This window comes from Podarcis gaigeae (genome assembly GCF_964106915.1).
Source record: "Podarcis gaigeae genome assembly, chromosome: 1".
In the NCBI taxonomy this organism is placed as follows: Eukaryota; Metazoa; Chordata; class Lepidosauria; order Squamata; family Lacertidae; genus Podarcis; species Podarcis gaigeae.
The window spans coordinates 89,414,371-89,433,653 of record NC_139678.1 but is presented as its reverse complement, the minus strand read 5'-3'; the positions used below and the strand labels follow the sequence as shown (position 1 = coordinate 89,433,653).

Below are 19,283 nucleotides of genomic sequence, written 5' to 3'. Positions count from 1 at the left end.
AAGCTGGGCTGCAGGAATTGCTGGAAGTACGTGTACATTACATTGCAGGTGCCCTTTTCCCTGCCTTCCAATTCATATGAATATATAAAAATGTTTCAGAGGCTCAGGCGTGATTTAAGCCTTACTTATGAATGTTGACAATTAGAAGCATGGGAAAAAAAATGTTTCTGTCTTCTGAAACTATAGTGGAATATAACACAAATTTAGTATCCATATACATGTTATTAACTTTCAAGAAAAAATACCTTTGTGAATAATATAGAAATGAGTGCTAAACTGATGTCATATTCCACTACAGTTCTGGAAGTTGCTTCTATATCATGTGAAAGCTCAAATATAATGTGGAAATTAACAGTTAGGGAAACGTGAAAAGGGAATAAACTGTCATGTGAATGTAGCACAATCATGTAAGCTGTGGGCGTGGATAGATACAATATCAAAGCAAGACTAAGGAGGAGAAGGTCATAGAAGGACCCTTTTGTCTAACTAACATGATCACAGAAAATCTCCTTTATTTGAGAAGCAGTAATAGGCGCCATTGGTATGATAACAGAATAACTGCGCATCTGAGAGGCAGTTGTAAGTAGAGCATATTTCAGAAGTATCCTCTGTCTCTAGTGAAATGCCCATAGTGGGAACCCACAGATGTCACCACAATGCTCAGGGGACATCTCAGCAGCACACAGATTTCATTGTAGGCGTGAGGATGGCATGCCTCTGCTTGGAGCATTATATTCTAAATAGGGAAATTTCATAGCAAACATTATCTTGGAATGGACCCAACAATGTGCAAACAGATCGGCTTCCAAAATAACATAATAATGTGGAAAAGCAAAGCTGAAGAGCTCAAGGGGGGGACATTCCTTTCCTTTCCTACCAACCATGGCAGTTTTCAGTTTAGCCCCCGATTATGGGGGGGGGGGGGAATGACAATGGAAATCAGAGCTGGGTGGGCTTACAAGAAAGAAGGAAAAAGAAAGAGATGTGAAAAATGGAAGGGAAGGGAAGTAGAAGAGTGTTTTTCTTAAAGAAGAAAGAAAATAACACTCTGCCTATTATTTCTAAACAGAAAAAAGACTGAACATTTTGCTGTCAAGGCAACATCTCTAGAACCATGTTTCTTTGGAGGTCAATGAGCTTGCTGAGTTACATCTTATAATTACAATTGTGTTTGTGCACCAACAAGCTGGGTGTGTTGCTCTTTAGGTGCCCCAGACTCCAGGCATGCCTCAGAAAAGCCCCATGCTGGCTCCAACAAATAAAAAATCTAACATGCGTCTTAATTAACATTAGAACTCAGTACTGAGATATCTGCTTTCCATCACACCCCCACCCAAGGAAGTTGACTGTGCTCCTCCAAATGAAATTCACCTCGTAAATATTGCAGCAGCTTTTCTAGTTCTAACATCCAAAAGAGTATGTCTATTAACTGATTCATTTAGATTTCATTTTTGGAGGTGGACGTGTGGAAACTATCGGACCGGCTTTGTTTATTAAAATAGTTACACAGCAGGTCTTTCAGTGATCAGAGCAACAATGATGACAACAAAACCATCTGCTGTTGCCTGAGCACCGGAACAACAGAACAACATTGGAAAGAACACCCCAGTTAAATTGGAGGTGTCAGAAGAAAACCACAAGGGTACGCAGAGGTCTATTAAGGCCTAGACTTCTATAAGGTTTTCTAATAACTTGAAAGAGCTTGCCATTTTCCAGTATATAATGGTTGTTCAGACAACAATTTTCCCCCTTTTTCTTCAGAAAGGACTCCCACTGGCATGAGGACCCAAGTCATTTCCCCTTTCTTCAAACGTCAATAAAAAGCTACTTTATTCTTGCATTGTATTTCTCATCCAGACTTATTTTCAATAGGGAACATACAGAAGACTGCCGAAAGCTGCAGTAATATGAAAGTTGTTGTTCCCTGTAAAAGAACCTTGTATTTTTTTTCCAGGTTCAAGAACTTAAGAAGAGGATGTTAACTACTGGATGAGACCCAAGGCCCTTCTGGTCCTATATCATATTATGAAACTTGAGGAAGCCCTGGTATTTCATGCCAAAAGCTTCTCTAGTCCTCTTCTGACAGTGGCCAACCAGATGCAGCTTCTGGGAGCTTGTGACCAGGACTGCTATCGTTGGTTAACATACCTCTAGCTTCCATTTTGTTCTATACTTGTTTAACTAGATACAATGAAAGATTGGGCTCCTGCGGCATTAAGAGTTGTCTGAAGACAGAATTTCAGTCAATGCAGGCTTCCTTACCCCACACACGACAAGCTACACCCACAGCAAGCAGCATCTCTGTCCTTGTTTGCATCAGGTTCCCCACTTCTTACATACCAGTAGTGAATAAACAATTCATTCTAAGATTTGTGTTGTTTGGGAAGTGGGTAGCAAGGTGTGGACAAGAAATATGACAGCTGATGCTGATAGCCTCCTTATTTTGAATCCTGATATGACTGCTTGTAAGAGCTGTTCGACAGTGGAATTTGCTGCCAAGGAGTGTGGTGGAGTCTCCTTCTTTGGAGGTCTTTAAGCAGAGGCTTGACAACCATATGTCAGGAGTGCTCTGATGGTGTTTCCTGCTTGGCAGGGGGTTGGACTCGATGGCCCTTGTGGTCTCTTCCAACTCTAAGATTCTATGATTCTATCCACTGCATAGTAGCAGCTACTCAGGTGAGGGATAAAATGCCTGCTTAGGAGATACTAGAGGCTGTCTGTCACCAGTCCCCTAACCAATGACAAGAAGAAGCAATAAAATGGGCTGAAGTTGCTAGCAGGAAGTCTTTCCATTTGCTGAATGGGACATTTTTGTGTAAACACAAAAGGATATTGACCACAGGGAAGCACCTCTCTAAATTTCTAGTGTTTGGAAATTATAGGCACCCACCCTACCTCCACTAGGCTAAAGCATTACTGAACTTCTTGGCTCTCGGTGAATCTTACTGCTTGTACCAAACATTTCATTCGGATTTGACTGGAGTAGCATGAATGAACAGGGCTTTCCAATTTGAAAACCAAATTGGTGTATTCATCTCCCTTCAGGGACACTTGCATTAGTTTTCTCCCAGCATCTCCAGTATGAGCACTGTGTGCTGCATGTTTTGTTTTCCCAAGAGAACAGGAGAAAAAAAGATTATTGTTTTTTAAGGAGATGGGAGAGAAGCTCTGTCCCCTAATGAACAGCATGTTGCGTCTTGTGCAGCCATCTGCTGTAACGGAACACTGGGAATAGTAGGGCTTATTATAAATGAAATGGTGTAGGCAGCACTAACACAGGTGTAGCATGTGTCAATAGTTTCTTTCGTCTACATGCTTGCTTGGGAATAACTCCTATCAGGAGCTATAATCCACATTTCACCCATCCTTTTGAACCTGTCTACCCATTTCTTTGTAATAAGCAGGTCTGCCTTTAATGGATCCCTCAGCATCACTGCTGCTCTCCTTTGCCTCCCCTCTTTCTACTTTGTTTAGTTTTGGGTCCTTTTGCTACACTCTCATATTCTTTTCTCTAATCCACTACACTAAAGTGCCTCTTCCTCAGTTCGACCAGCAATCTTGTGCATAAAAATATGGCCTGCCTTCCTTCCTTCCTTCCTTCCTTCCTTCCTTCCTTCCTTCCTTCCTTCCTAGAGCTAGTGTGGTGTAGTGGTTAAGAGTGGTAGTCTTGTAATCTGGGAAACCGGGTTTGAGTCTCCGCTCCTCCACATGCAGCTGCTGGGTGACCTTGGGCTAGTCACACTTCTCTGAAGTCTCTCAGCCCCACTCACCTCACAGAGTGTTTGTTGTGGGGGAGGAAGGGAAAGGAGAATGTTAGCCGCTTTGAGACTCCTTCGGGTAGTGATAAAGCGGGATATCAAATCCAAACTCTTTTCTTCTTCTTCCTCACATGTTACTTTGCCATTGTTGTTAATGAATTTAAGACTTCCTGTCTATGGATTGGCTTTAAAATTAAACAGGGGTATGGCAACTGGGTGGACAGACCCAGTGGCAACCCACACTCTTAGTTGATCCAAAGGATAGGAAAAGTCTACAGAAGGGAGCACAAAGGGACCAGAGAAGATGCCTCTCCTGCACACTGCAAAGCTGCACAGTCAGGGGCAGCATCTGACACATGAGAACCTCCTTGGGCTGATTCACACATCCATGTACATCACTCAGTTCATCTGTATCGTTTGATATATATATGATATCACTCACTGCATGATGAATCATAGTTGAATATGAAAGTTCTCCTTATGATAGGTGCTACCAAAGATAGCTATTCAACTGCACATGCAAGTGATCAAATGATGCTATAGTCGTCAAGTTATGAGTATTCATGTGTAAACTAGCCCTCTTTCTTCCTTGATGTCTTACACTGGGTTGGGTGGAAGTGCCAACACATACATGAGGGATGGCAGCTGGGATAGCTCAGTTGTTAGAGCATGAGACTCCTAATCTCAAGGTGATTGGTTCAAGACCCACACTGGGCAGAAGATTCCTGCATTGGAGGGGATTGGTCTAGATGACTCTTGTGGTCCTTTCAAATTCAACAGTTCTATGATTCAATGATTCTATGAAGATGGCAATCTGGCTCATCATAAGGTCCCAGCTCCTGCCAACTAGCAGTTTGAAAGCACATCAAAGTGCAAGTAGATAAATAGGGACCACTCTGGCGGGAAGGTAAACGGTGTTTCCATGTGCTGCTCTGGTTCGCCAGAAGTTGCTTAGTGATGCTGGTCACATGACCCGGAAGCTGTACGCCCACTCCCTTGACCAGTAAAGCTAGATGAGCGCCACAACCCCAGAGTTGTCCACGACTGGACCTAATGGTCAGGGGTCCCTTTATCTTTAAGGACCTTGTGAACAGTCTTTTGAGACATGGATTAGTCTATTCGGACCTCTCCTCCAGCTATTAAAGCTGCTGCTACTGCTGCTCCCAATAATAATTGTATTAGTAGTAATATTAACAGTAATAACAATAATAATCCTTTAATGTGTGAGAGTCACTGAGTGTTAGAAATAACAAGACATGAAAATGATATCGAAAATCTCAACCATGGATACTTCCAAAATTGAAATCATTCATCTCGCAGTATATTGCAAGGCTGCCACAGTTAATGAAGCTGTAGGTTTGAAGTTGGGAAAGAATGAAATAGGAGGCAATGTTAATAGTCTTCAAAACAGGAATTGGTAAAATCAGAGTATACATGAATTTCCACAGAAAAGCATTTTTCATTAACTCTAGAATGGGAAAAGCTTAATATCAAGTCTGGTACAAGTAATTTTATGGCATCACTTATGGATCACCTTAATACACAGAAGCAGGAATTGAAATAGAGCACAGCTCATGGGGCTGTAAGAGTTGGAAATGCAAACAGGAACAACCTATATAGTGCCTGTCAAAAACAATTCCACAGAAAATGGAAAACAAGGGACAAAAACAGAACCATGGCAAGCCCTCTTCATACATGAATCTAATAAAGTCAACACTGCATGCTTAACCAGGAATGGGACTACACTGCTGGATCTGTCCCCAGGCATCCATGAATTGATGTGACCTGTCTGCTCATAGGTTTCCATGCAATTGGGGTGCCTGTGCTCTGTTTAGGAGTCCTGGTCACATTATTTATCAGACTTTCAGATTTTGTTGGCAGTTGCTCATTCATAGGCTTCTTCACTGCAAAGAGTCTTTATCAATGCATTTGTGTTGTTCCGCTCCCAGTAATCATGTAATATGTTCTTCACATGACTCACCCCGAAGGAGGCTAGAAATACAATAGCAACTTCAGGAGGGAGATATAGAATGAGCTACATGGAGACATATAATGTCTGCTAGAATAAATACCAATGATACATTAATGGAAGAAGTAATTGAAGATGAAGTTTAAAAAGTACAAAATGGAAAAGGCCAAGTTAGGGGGGAGGGATGCAAAAATACAGAATAATACAAAATAATTATTATGGGATAATGCAGAATTTTTGGCATAAATATTTTTAAAGTATGTATAGACATATAACAATTATTGATATCAGTTAGTCATGCTCTAGATTAGATCTCTTGAAGTTAATTCTCCATGTCCTACTCCATCAGTATGGTGATTCCTAATGCAAATAACTATTCCATGCCCATTTAATTCACTATCCCTTGAGTACTGGCAACACAAGTACAAAGAAACAGAAGAGATGTAAAAAGAGGAACATCTATGCATGCCATTATACTGATGGCTATTTCATGGAATTCAGGAGTACAAAGGAAATCAGTTACATTCTTTTCTTGTTTGTTTCTGACCATTTCATTTATATACCAATATATTTAAAATATTTATAAGGAGTGTACAAAAATGAAGCAACAACAAACAACATAAACAAAATATTTTAAAAAATACACAGTTGCATATAAAAATTATATCAAAATTACACACACACACATAATCACTATAATTCATTTTCCTTCTGACCTGGGCTTTTCTGCTAGAACTTTTTGGCGCCTCTCAGGTGGGTGCCATTGTGTTCATGGCGAATTCTAGCCCCTCTTTTTCTAGAAAAATAGCACTGCTTCTGACAGACCCTCCCTCTCAGGCTTCAGGTTCTCACCCACAAAAATATCACAACAAAAAAAAGCAGCAGACATCACCCTAGTCTTGCTTGCTTTTCATGGGCAAGCCTCATGTAGATGGTACTTCCTCAGGCTGCCCACAATTGTGTCCCATTGAGCTGCACTCTCCACATGCAGTTCCAGGTGCAGCAGGTTTGCTGAGTTTCCTGGGGGTCCCAGGGATAAGAAAAGGGCCCCTCCACTCATGGCTTCACCCTGTCCTCCCCTCCTCCTACTACTCCTCCTCTGGGTGTTTGAACTACTCCACACTGCGGCAAGAGTCTTGATAGCACAAGGATGGAAGAATGAGGAAACCCCGACAAAAGAAAAGTGGCAAAAGAACTATGCAGAACTGGTGAAATTGACATGCAAATTGCAAGATAAGGACAACTGTGACTTTAAAGAAGAATGGGAGCTTTTTACAAATTATTTAAAAAGACAACAGAATGAACTGGACTCCTTGGCAGGTTTTGGATAAACATACACAAATTTATTGAGGGTTAATATAGTGGATAGATAATACATGGATGTATACATTTTTACAATATGCAGAAAATAAGTTGAGTTGAGAAATCAGAGAGAGGAGCTGAGGGAAGTCTTGGGGGAGAGGGTTTGCTGGGGAAATGGGAGGGGAAAAAAGGGGGGAAATAATGAAGATGATTTGCTTTGATAATTTGTTACGTTGAAATTGTTAATAAAAAATTTAAAAAGAACTACTCCACACCAACTTGGCACCCTCCAGATGTTTTGCACTATAACTCCCATCAGCCCCAGCCAGTATGGCACCAGTTTGTCAAAAGCTGCATTATACAGATAGGATTGTGCAGTGGATGGTGGTGCTTAGAAACCAAAATAGCAGAACTCTAATAAACAAACTGACAAATTTTCCAATGAGGATGGGGGGGGGATGTTGTTGAGCCTAGAAAGATAAAAGCAAAGATGTGGAGTGACGGGAACATGTTGTAAACACCCATATGTTACCTATGCTTGATATATACCCAGCTGCCCCTTGGGATCAACCATGTAGCCTTCTCCACTTTAGAATCCTCTTAACAGCAACTCTATAGACAGAGACTCCTCAAAAGGCTGGAAACTGATCTTACAGCTAAAAGCAATTAGCACTTGGGCAGTCTGGAAACTGACTTATGCCATGAATATAATTAAGTGGTCTAATGCTGATTTGAATGAGCTTGATGGATTAACCTACAAACCCATAAGAATGCATTATCAAATGCTTTGGTGGAAAGGATAGACATCCCGAGATATGAATAAAATAGAGAGCTAATATTCATATGTGCCGTCTGAACAAATCGGGGGTGGGGGACGCATTATGAAATTTCATACCTCAAATTTCATACCTGAATTCCTATAGAATTCAGTAGGACCTACTTTGTAGTAAGCATGTACAAGACTACATGGTAAACCTCAGCAATGAATCACTCCACTTCAGTTACTATCAGGAAGAAATAAGGGTATTCAAACCCATATATAAGAAATATCCTGAAAACAGGTCAGCAATATACTGATGACACAATACTCTACTGATCCTTTACATCTGCAGGTGTGGCAGTGAATGTGCTGGACTGTTGTCTTGCTTTGGTAATGGACTGGATGAGTGCCAATAAAATGAGGTTCAATCCAGATAAGACTGAGGGGAGGGCCCCGTGGCTCTCCAAATGTTGGGCTATAGTTCCTACCATCCTGACCACTGGCCATGCTGGCTGAGCCTGCCAACAACATCTGGAGGGCCACAGGTTCCCTACTCCTATGCTGGTGGAAGAAACTCTGGCAGCCATACTGTTCTGTGAGCAGTTTTGCAAGAGGTAGCATCAGACTTTAGTCACTTTCAGCCAAGCTGATTATTGAACATTCATCCTGATTTATTAGCACAAAGTTTGCAGGGAGGTTAGACAATGCTGACTTTTTATTGAGCATTCCTTCTGCGTTGCTTTCCAGTACATTTCTCTATACTCTCTTTATGGAACAACATCAAGTTTCAGAAGGAAGCAAGTTTGTTGCACAAGCAAATCAGCTGTAATTGTGTAATCTGAATTTGCCAGCATGTTCTTGAACTATTCCTGTTCATAAAATAGGAGTGGAAGTACCCATTGTGTGACACTGACATATTATATATGTGACATATTATATGTGACATATTATATAACAGCACACTGAGAGTTTGGTGCAAGAGATTATGCAACTTCAATGTGCAAGCAGAGGCATGGATCTGAATTTTAATTCACTTTTCTCTCACAAGGATCTTGAGCTAAATCTGGCACACCACACAGGAGAAGCTCTCCTATACATGGAAGAGACATTTTGAATCCAATCCTTCATGGTTTTGCAAGGCATTTGTTGCTGTTGTTATAATGTCTGGTTGAAATATAGGTTATTTGAAGAGTAAAGTATAGCATGAACTGACTGAGAAAAGCAGATCAAAATCACCATAATTTTACGGCACTTTCTATTCCCAGCTAGGATTTTTCAGTTATAGTTTTTTAGCTGATACAAGGGATTCATTAACCTTAGCATAATTTGGAGACCAAACACTGTCTACCTTGTCCACCTTTCAAGTTAGTTCTTATCAAAGAATAGAGGCAAACTGAGTAGATTTGGTTCAAGCCTTAATATGTATCATCAGCCTGACCATAGAATGAAAATCACCAGGCTTCCAAAATAGGGTGGGAAAGCAGGATTTATCCATTAGCATGTAAAAAGACACTATACTTTTAGGTAAGTTGGAAACCAAACTGAAGGAGGCAGTGGAAGACAGGAGTGCCTGGCATGCTCTGGTCCATGGGGTCACAAAGAGTCGGACACGACTAAATGAATAAACAAGAACAACAAAGTTGGAAACTATACTTTGCAAAACCCAGGAGTCTTCTCTAAATACCCCACTCACCATGTGGCACTTTCCTTAAGGGAAGGGCCCAAGCTCAGCTGCAGAGCACATGAGGCCCACATTCAATCCTCAGAGAGCATGGACCAGAGCATGCCAGGCACTCCTGTCTTCCACTGCCTCCTTCAGTAAGCAATAGTCATCTGTGGCACCACCACCCCAGCTACAATGGCTTGGAAGTGGGTAATGGTGGCTTCTTCTTTCTGCCTCCAAGCTATTCCTCCAAAGCTCACCTCTTTGATAACTCATTTGGCCCAACCTCTTAGAGCTTAACTCCTGCCAGCACTAAGTACAGTCATCTCTGCTCAGTGAACATAAAGAGGGGGAAGCAGCATTATGATCTCGTAATCCCAGCACCATGATGAGATGCCTGCAGAACACTGCAGAACATTCAACACCAAATATGCACATTCAACTTAAGGTGCGTAAAGAGATTCTTTCACGTGCATAGCTGAACCTCCATAGAGGTCCTTTCCACATGTTCATCTGAATATGCATGGTTTGAGGGTATAGTAAATGGGAATAGCCCCAATTCTGCCCCCTCCACTCATCCATTCAAGGAAATGGATGCCACGAGCTTCTGGATTTATTCTTCCTCTGTTCCTTTTGCCAGTGTTCTTCCCTCTCTTGCGTTCCTTTCTGTCAAACTTTTGCTTGTGAGGTTGGCAGTTGTTGTTCCCCCCACTGTCCTTCTCTGTCACTCTGCAAAGTGCCATGACTGTACATTGGTGATACTATATGGGCATAATTATTAATAATAAATGGTATTTATTTTATAAATCATGAGATTTCAAGGAATCCAATGAGATTCATGCTTTGTTGTTGGTTGTTTTCATCACTTTGGGGGTGTTAGCACTTAGCCATGTGCTTATCTTTCCTCTGCAACTGAAAACATTAGAAACTTAACCAATTTTCCCTACCTCATCACAGGACTTTGATTTCTATTGCCTCTCTCCTCTCTTTCATATAAAGTTCTCATAAGGAATCCTTGTAGCAGCATTTTGTCCTTTCTTTCAAAAAAATCCCATGGAGAAGTGCGATTTAGCTTTTGTTTGATTGTCCATTTAAAGCTCAAAATCCCATTTGCTGTTGCTTTTTAATTCTCCAGGCTATCTAATCACTAAGCAAGCAGTTTCCCACAAAACAGCCCAAGTGTGTATTTTCTCTCACCACCTTCTTTCTTTCAGCATGCCAGCAATTTAGAGCTCCATTCTCCATGGGCCCATCATAAGAATATGGGCAAGTGATCTAAAAAACCGCTAATTATTTCTGACCCTTCTCTGGTTTGTTTATTATGGCTGTAGACCAGCAAATTACTTCCAACAAAGACCTTAATGCTCCAAATAAATTCTCTCCTCAAGGATTAAAGTTGGGATCACTAATGTAATTTTTATCCATCTTTGATACAGCCTGCAATTGACGTGATCCAAAGCAGCAGTAAAGCAACAAGGTTAAGCCTTGGGGATTATTAAGCTAAGGTTCTGGAAAGGACAGCAGAAGTGCAGTGGGAGCAATGAGAGACAACATTTTCCCCCACCTGGAATCACTGATCCAAAAGAAAAAAAGAAAAGGAGGGGGAAACCCAGTCTGACACTTCCTCCTTTCCTACATAATAGCAAAACGGTTCTGACAGTTGTCAGAAATGAATCAAGCAGTCAAACAGAAACTTGGCTCCAATAACTGCCTGGGTTTCCAGCTCAGGAACTGACTTTCACAGGTGCTGTGGTTTGGTTGCAATGAATGGCTTGATGTGCTTTTCTGTATTTGCAGGGGTAGATTACCAACACATGAAAATATATGGTAACCCTGCTTCCAGCCAGTAGATCGGCATTCATTCGTTCCCCTCATTCATTTTCAAATCTCATCTTGTGCTAAAGACACCCCCTCCCTCCCTCTCTGTGTAGAAAGAGCCTCATCAGCGGTATCCTTCCTCCCCCGACCCCGCTTCCCTCTGTGTGTGAGAAAGAGAGAGAAAGCAGAATGATCACCGCTGCCCATTTCACGCAGCCTATGAAATGAGCTACAGAAACTCCTGCCACAATAAATTTCCTAGTTTTCAACTTGCAATAAATAAAGAAACAGAATGCAGTGCGGTGTGGAAAAAGGAAGAAATATTAAAATAGATAAATAGAGAGGGGGGAAGGTTTTTCTTTCCTGCACCTTTCATCTTCTAAGATCTCCCTTCTCCTTCCTTTGCAGACAGGGCCACACAGAGATTTGCAAATCGCCCCCCCCCCCCGCCGCCTTTCCTCCGTTCCATCCCCACCTTCATTTGGGTGCTTTCCTTCTCCCCCACCCCGCGCCGTCGCGGCTGATACACTAGCTAGCCCCCCTAACTAAGAGTGAGTGAGAAAGATGCTCTGGGCAGCCAAGTTCCCCTGTAACTCCGACGCTTATCATCAGGGCTTGATAATAGTAATGAGAAAGGATCCTCCCTAGCAGGCGGGAGGTGTGACGGGGAGGAGGAGGCTGAGCAGGAGGTGGAGTGAGCGCGCACGGCTCCTCGCGCCTATAAGGAGCTGTTCAGCTCCAGGCTGGCTGAATCCCTATCGCAGCTCCTGGAGGTGGATTTCAGGACCTGCCTTATGAGTGCCTTTTGGCGTTGAGGCGCAGTTGCTTTCTCTCTGTGTGTCTCTTTGGACCTGCTGCTGCTTTCAAGAAGATCTGGGTAAGGAGGGGCAGAGGTGTCTTTCGCATTCTCCCTCTCCGGCGTCTTCCAAAAGGGTGCCTGGATGCCGGATGGAGTAAGGGAGCCAAGGCACAGCAGCCACGCTCTGAAATTGGAGATTACGCAGGCAGAAACGGCACGAGAAAATGGATCCTATCCCCCAACTCTTCAGCGTTTTGACTTTGCTGCTGTTCAGCTTCTGGCATCTTGGATTAGCGGCTACCAACTGTAAGTTTCAAAGGAAGCCCTGTATCTCACAGCCACCCGGTGCTTACACAACATTTGACGGGGAGGTCTGGAGCGGGGGGATGATCTTTGGAGTAGTAGTGGGAGGGGAGGGAAAGAGAGAGAGAGCGAGAGCGCAAGGTGCGTGGCTCCCGCGTCTAAAGTTCGCTTAAGTGCATTCCCTGCAAATCGGCCTCTCTGTATCACTGAGGAACTAAGGTGATGGGGGCCTTCCATCCTGAAATGGCAGGAAATCTGCACATCCTTTCCCCTCTGCAATAGATATATGTGCCTCGGGCTTCTTTTTTAAAAAGTGCCTCCCCTACCTCCCCCTACTACTTGTATTTGAACTGCTGTTTATTTATACTCCTGCGTTAAGATTTCATTTTTCATGCGGCTGATGATATCAAGGAAATGCCTTTAGTCACCTCGGTTGCCTTCTCCTGCTGAGTGTTTAACGATTCATAACTACACGCCCCTGCTTGCCAAACTAGATTGTGCCCCTCTTAATTCTGTGTAATCCTACCTCCATGAAACGACCTCTCCATCCCTTACTGGAATCCTTTTGGGTTTGGTTTGGGGGTTTTTAGTCAGGGCATGGGAAAATATCTGAACCATCCTAACTGCATCTTGCTGCTTCACCTATCAGTCCTGGTGTCTATTTTTCCCACGCCAGGGCAGATTAACTATATTTTGGAATGTAGAAAGCCAGATCTTGACACAGTGTGTGGCATTTAGACTTAGGGAGCCCATGTGACTGAACGAGTCCATAACATGAAGGGATTGTTGTGGATTTTAAAAGAAATAAAGAAAAACAACAGTGGTGCAAATCTGATGATAGGACTAAGACACTGGTACTTTTTATACCTTTTCGCTTTTAAAAGCTGTTGTGCATACAGTTTGGCTCCTTGTGTCCTCCATTTGACAAGAAATCCCCATAACATCTGTCCTCCCCATGCACCCCCCTCAGCTTAAGTTGTGGGGGTATTGACCCCCTTTTGCTGTTGTACAGGGCATTAGGAGACAATTATTGTGATAAGATGTTCTGTGAAGTGCAGTGTCACTGCAAAAGGGAGAAATAGGGAGGCCAGCATGGATATATACATTTCTTTGGATTTTGCCATGATGATCGTTTAGCATGACTGTGGATAGCTAACCTTGCAATTAGCATGCTGAGTCCCATTGAGCTAAATGGGCATCAATCCCCTGGAAGTCCGCTGAGAATTGTAGCCCAAGAGTGTCATATATACCAATGTTTTGCTTTAGAAGATGATGGGAACAGGAGGATACAGTGGCAGTGTTTAAAATTCAGGGTTTAAATGGAATTGTTCAGAAAACATTGCTAGATATGAGTTAGTTTGTGCAAGTGCTTCTATGCCAGGGCAAGTGGCAGAGGTCATATCTGTCCATTGAAGTAGCTGAGGATCCAAATTGTACTCCAGGAATTACTCTAGAATATGAAACCTCTTTTTAAAGAGATGCATTTTGCTAGACTTTTTTTTTTAAAAAAAAAAATGTTGCTTGGCTGTGTGTTGTTCCCTGGATGCAATTTATAGGAGTTTAAAATGGTGGGGATATATTTAAAACAAATGACATTCCTCATGCAGTGATGGGAGAGAACTAGCTGTTTCTCAAGTTCTAATGGGCTTGTGAACACTAGAGGTCACTCTTGCCTTTTTGATTCCATACCTTAAAAGCTGGTGGAGGGCGGGGGCATGAAAAGAAGGATATTTCACACATCTACACAAGTAATAGAAGGCTTTAAATAAAGAGGAAAAGGCAAATGCAGTAAGTATTGTGAATTGGTATCAGCCTTCCCAGTGGATGTGCCTTCAGGTTTGATTTTAATAAAGTAAAGTTTTTCCTTGTTCTAATCACACTTTGGTTAATATGGTTTGATAATGTTCAGGAATGCCAAAAGAAAGTGGATTTAAGCAAGCAGACTTGCTATCACCAAGCTGGTAATAAAGTTAATCTGTAACTTTTAAAAGGATACTCTGCTTTAATGAGTTTTACTATTTCATGGGTGACACTTTTAATTTCCCAGTGCCAGTGAACATTCACATTGAACACACAAACTTCTCCCTATATATTTGGGAGTCAATCTTTATAAAGCACAATAATTGACCATTTTACTGCACTGTACAGTTTTTACTTACTCACTGAGCAATGAATTAGACTGGATGTTCTTTCCCAGGAGCTCAGTTAAAGATTCTTCCACGAAGCACCAAGAGTTGCATGTTTCTTCTGTTTCCTAATGGTTTGAGAGCATGAACAAATGCTGCAGTGAAATTCACTTCAGCCCTTAGGAAAAGTTTTCACTGTTCAGTAAGACAGGCCTTGGCATGTTGGTCAAAACCCAGAACTGAAATCAGACAGCTATAACCAATTTAAATCACTTTTTAAAATTATTTCCTTTAAAATATCGGAATCACCCTTTGTAAGTTTTCTTCAGACATTAACATAATTGGTGATACTTCCCTGCCCCCAGTATTTAGGAATATGTACTGGATTAGATCCAGAACTGCCATTCTGCAAATGGAAAGACTCTTTATTTTTACCAAATAGACTCTGTTCCAATGGAGGAGGTTCCCAGTAAATGGAGGTGGGAGCACTGTCTCACTGTTCTTAAAAGTTCCCAACCTTCTGGAGCAGATTTTGGATGGCACTGGAGGCTGAAAGGGCAATGAAGGGTTTGTGAAAATTGCCTTTCTATCCACCAACAGGGTAATTACTTCAGAGGAACTCTGCTCAGAGGAAACTTGGATTCAACCCAGTAATTACAGTACTGCTAATTTTTCTTGGGGTTTAGCTTAACGGTCATGCACAAAATTAAGTTAGGAGTGGGTGACACTGGCTTGGTGGCTTTACGACAAATGCTATGCATGTCTGCTTGGCGGTAAGTTTCATTGTGTTCTCTGGAGCTTGCCCATGAGTGCAGCCACAAATGATGTGGCTGTAAGTCTAGTTTCAGCAGCGCCACAGGAAGAGGACACAGCCCACAAAGAAAGATGCCAAATTTGATGACCCAGAGCTGAACTTTTAATGCACAAATTACCAGTTGTGGTAAGAGTGTGAATTTGTCTCCCTGCAAATCTGAGATGCTTTAAGCTTCACTTCAGTAATTGGTTGAAACACTAGTCAGCTCCAAATGGATGGCAGCGATTTCCATGGAACAAAAAAAACCTCCCCTTCCATGAATGCAGTATACATCCCAATACTATAATAAATGATAACATCCATATCAAAACTGCCATCAATTTATCTATTCTCTGTCAATCATACTAGCTTATAGTAGCAATCAATTAGAACAGTTCCGTTTCCCAAAGCACAAATTGGAACTGGAAGTCAAGTTCTCTTGCTGGAGAAACTGAACTCTAGTCAGTGTAGAAACAGAGAATCGCAGGATTGAAAGGATCAGAAGGAGGTCACTCAGATCCAGCCTTTGCACTAAGGCAGGATTTACCAGACTCCTACTAGATTAGCCCCATGTCAATCCAGATCATAATGTACCCTAGGTAAGGTGTTTGAAAACAGAGGTTCTTGCAGAATAAGGAATAGCTTTAACAAAATCTCTGGGGATTCCTTCCTTTTCTCTTATGTATTTCTGCATGGCTGACATTCAGCGTAAGATTACTGTTTTCTTATTTCTTGTTAGCACATGGCAGTATTCCCACACTCTTTGTATTTTCATAATTGAATCATGAAAGTGTGCCTGCGGTTATTTTCTTGATGAGGATATACAAGATTGCTAAGAAAACATCTCAAGAAATATTGTAATTCCAGCTACAGGATCTGAGGTCAGGGTCAATGGATATTCTTACAGACATTAAAGTTACTTCATTCTAATATAGTTCCAGAAATACCTCAAGGCTGGTTTCATAACAACACTTTATTAGATTAAATAACTACAGTAGCAATGAAATTCCTCCCCAGGATACTAATTACTGGGAAATAGATACAACACACACAAACATAGACACACACGTAATTGCAATATCATATATGCAATGAACAGCATTTTAATCCAAGTGAATATAAAGGTAAGCTTGCAAGAAGAAGCCCTGGGAAAGTTATCTGAGTTTTTGTCCTCATTCAGTGCTTTTCACAGTTGCCGTAATACACACATGCTCCTCTTTTAGTATTTAGTAGACTATCCTGTGATTATTTGGGGGGAGGGGATTATGGTTGTTTTTTAAATGAACAACGATGCTTGTGTGTGTTTATTTAAAAATACACACATGAATGAACACAATGGGTTGTATCCAACTAAATCAATGGACTTACTTTAGTCATCTCCATTGAATTCAGTGGGTTTACTCAAGGTATGACTTACCTGGATATATTCCATAGTTTATTTTGTACACTCTTAGGTATCTGCTTATTCTGAACAAATTATAATAACAAATGAGAGGAAGAAATCTCAGGCTCCATAGGATAGTAAAATAACAGTGAGTGACCAAACTGTGGGAGACAGTGGAAGACAGGAGTGCCTGGCGTGCTCTGGTCCATGGGATCAAGAAAAGTAGGACACAACTAAATGACTGAACAACAAAAAGTGAGCAGAAACCAGGGGGCAGGATTCAACTGAGTTGAATCTTCTTCTGCTATGCCCCCTAAATCTGCTCTGGAGAGTCAGCAGAACTCCCAGAACAGGTTTAGCTGGCATATGGGAGCAAGAGAGGGAGTGATACTGTCAAATGGAGGAGAAGTTGGGAGGGGTTGTGTATTGCAGAAACTACTAGGATTGTATATCAGAGCACATGATGTAGGAGGATGAAACAATTGGTCCATATAGAACTATAGATTCTCTCCCCCTTACTGTGGCTCTGTTGTTCCCTGGAAACGGTAGACGGAGGAAGATTTCAAACTATTAACTTTTATTGGATCAAAGGGTCATATCTGATACTACAATATATCTGACAGTGAAGAATACTGCTGAAGTGATAAGAGACAGACCCAGGACCAGTTCAGTTGGCATATTTCTGTTTATGAAAATTTGTCCTCATTTTCTTCAAAAGATCTCAACACTGATATTCCATTTTAACTGGAATGATAATCTTGTGACACCTTGTAACATGTTTCCTAAATTGCACAGTTATTATGTATTGATCTCACAGTTTCTGCAATAAATTAAGGAGATATCCAAGTAGGAGGCAAATAGGTTTATTGTATTAAAAACAATCCAGCATTCTCTCTGCCATTAAAGTGATGGCAGCAGTAACTTCTCCATGGAGAAAGTCTTTTACAACCATCTGTGTGCTTAGGAGTTCTCTTTTTGAACAAAATAGTTTTTTTAGTTTTGGTTTAGGTTTATTTCATTTGTACATTGTCTCCAACTAACGAAGTCCTGAAGTGATTTACAATAAAAATAAAATACAATAATAATAGAATCATTAGACATGATTAAAAGCAGATTTCACAATGCAGTTGTATCACTGGTGCTGCCAAAATGTCTTGGAAAACAGAAATGTCTTCGCCTGGTGCCAACATGATGACAAGGTTGGTGACAGGCAGGCCTCCCTGGGGAGAGCATTCCATAAATTGTTGGGGGGGGGGGCTAGTACTGAAAAGGCCCATTTTCTTCTTGCCCCCTTTTGGACCTCTCACAAAGCTGGCATGCAGAGAAGGGCCTTAGATGATGAAATCAGGGTCCAGGAAGGTCTGAAAGGGGAAAGTTTGTCCTTTGGCTATAGGGGTTCTGAGCTGCATAAGGCTTGAAAGGTTAAAACCAGCATTTTGAATTGGGTACAGGAGAAGCCAGTACTGTCAGACCTTAACAGCCTTTTGTTCATGCCTTATTGTTCTAATTAGCAGTGTACATAAGCTTTCATGATACCTGGATGTCCAATGGACACCAGTTTAGTACTTCAACAAGACATTTTTCTTTCTGATAAAGAATGAGATAGCTTCCCTTGCATCTTACTTTAATACTAGCAATGAAATTGCCTAATGGTAGGGCTGGCCCTGCACCAATTGTCCTCAGTTGTGGTCGCATCACGTTAAATCTGCCTACACACACACACACACACACACACACACACACACACACACACCAACACCAGACTTCACAAATCCCAATTCAAAATGTATTTCCTTCCTAACCACTGACCAGTTGTGATTCAAACGTGTGCACACTGGATCTGATCTAGAGACCAATGTGGGGATCTGGGCAGGGATTTACTCTGGAATCCATGCATCCTACTCTCTTAAGGATTTGCACAAGCTGGTCTGTGGGATGCCTGTCTGTGCTCTTCAACAAGTGATTTGAGCTAAGACTGCCTGTCTAGGATGTTTCTGTCACCACATGGGTTGAAATGGATATTGCAATTCCCACTGGGAATATTGAGACTTGATGACATGCTGTTGCTCTCAAGTGATTTTTTAGATACATTTTACATCTTTTACATTCAATTCCCCCTAAGACTCCAAAGGAGAATTAAGTCTACAATATGTCATCAATGCATTGAGAAGTAGTGCTTCTGTGGATCTTTCCAGTTTGATTTGTTACTTGGGACGAAATGAGATCTGTTAAAGACAAAGCTTCCAAGATCTACTGATTCCCATTTAGTGGTAGTGGCACTCACCCTGTGGGATGCCCTCCCACCAGATGTCAAAGATATAAACAACTATCTGACGTTTAGAAGACATCTGAAGGCAGCCCTGTTTAGGGATAGTTTTAATGACTGATGTTTTAATGTATTTTTAATCTTAGTTGGAAGCCACCCAGAGTGGCTGGGGAAACCCAGCCAGATGGGTGGGGTACAAATAATAAATTATTATTATTATATTTACTAATCTAAAGATAGCTATAATGTCTTCCCCTTTTCTCAGGCATGGCATTTGTAGCCATAGCAGCTCCTACAGGGTGGATTAAGAATGCCAAATTGTAGGGAAATACACCCAAAGGT

The 19,283-nt window shown here is 41.6% G+C and overlaps 1 protein-coding gene and 1 long non-coding RNA gene across 3 annotated transcripts in view; both read left to right on the top strand.

Moving 5' to 3' along the window:
• LOC310825486 overlaps positions 1-19,283 on the top strand; it is a 632,470-nt gene that overhangs the window by 307,208 nt on the left and 305,979 nt on the right. The gene's annotated exons all lie outside the window — the stretch shown is intronic.
• The window catches only part of CNTNAP5 (contactin associated protein family member 5), a 313,291-nt gene continuing 305,979 nt past the window's right edge, over positions 11,972-19,283 (top strand). Inside the window, exon 1 of one of the 2 annotated variants that reach the window (XM_083734111.1) lies at positions 11,972-12,375. In XM_083734111.1, the coding sequence (XP_083590237.1) occupies positions 12,294-12,375 (82 nt within the window). In that variant the 5' untranslated portion in view covers positions 11,972-12,293. The remainder of the gene's footprint in view (positions 12,376-19,283) is intronic. The other variant, XM_083734112.1, reaches the window with a different exon arrangement.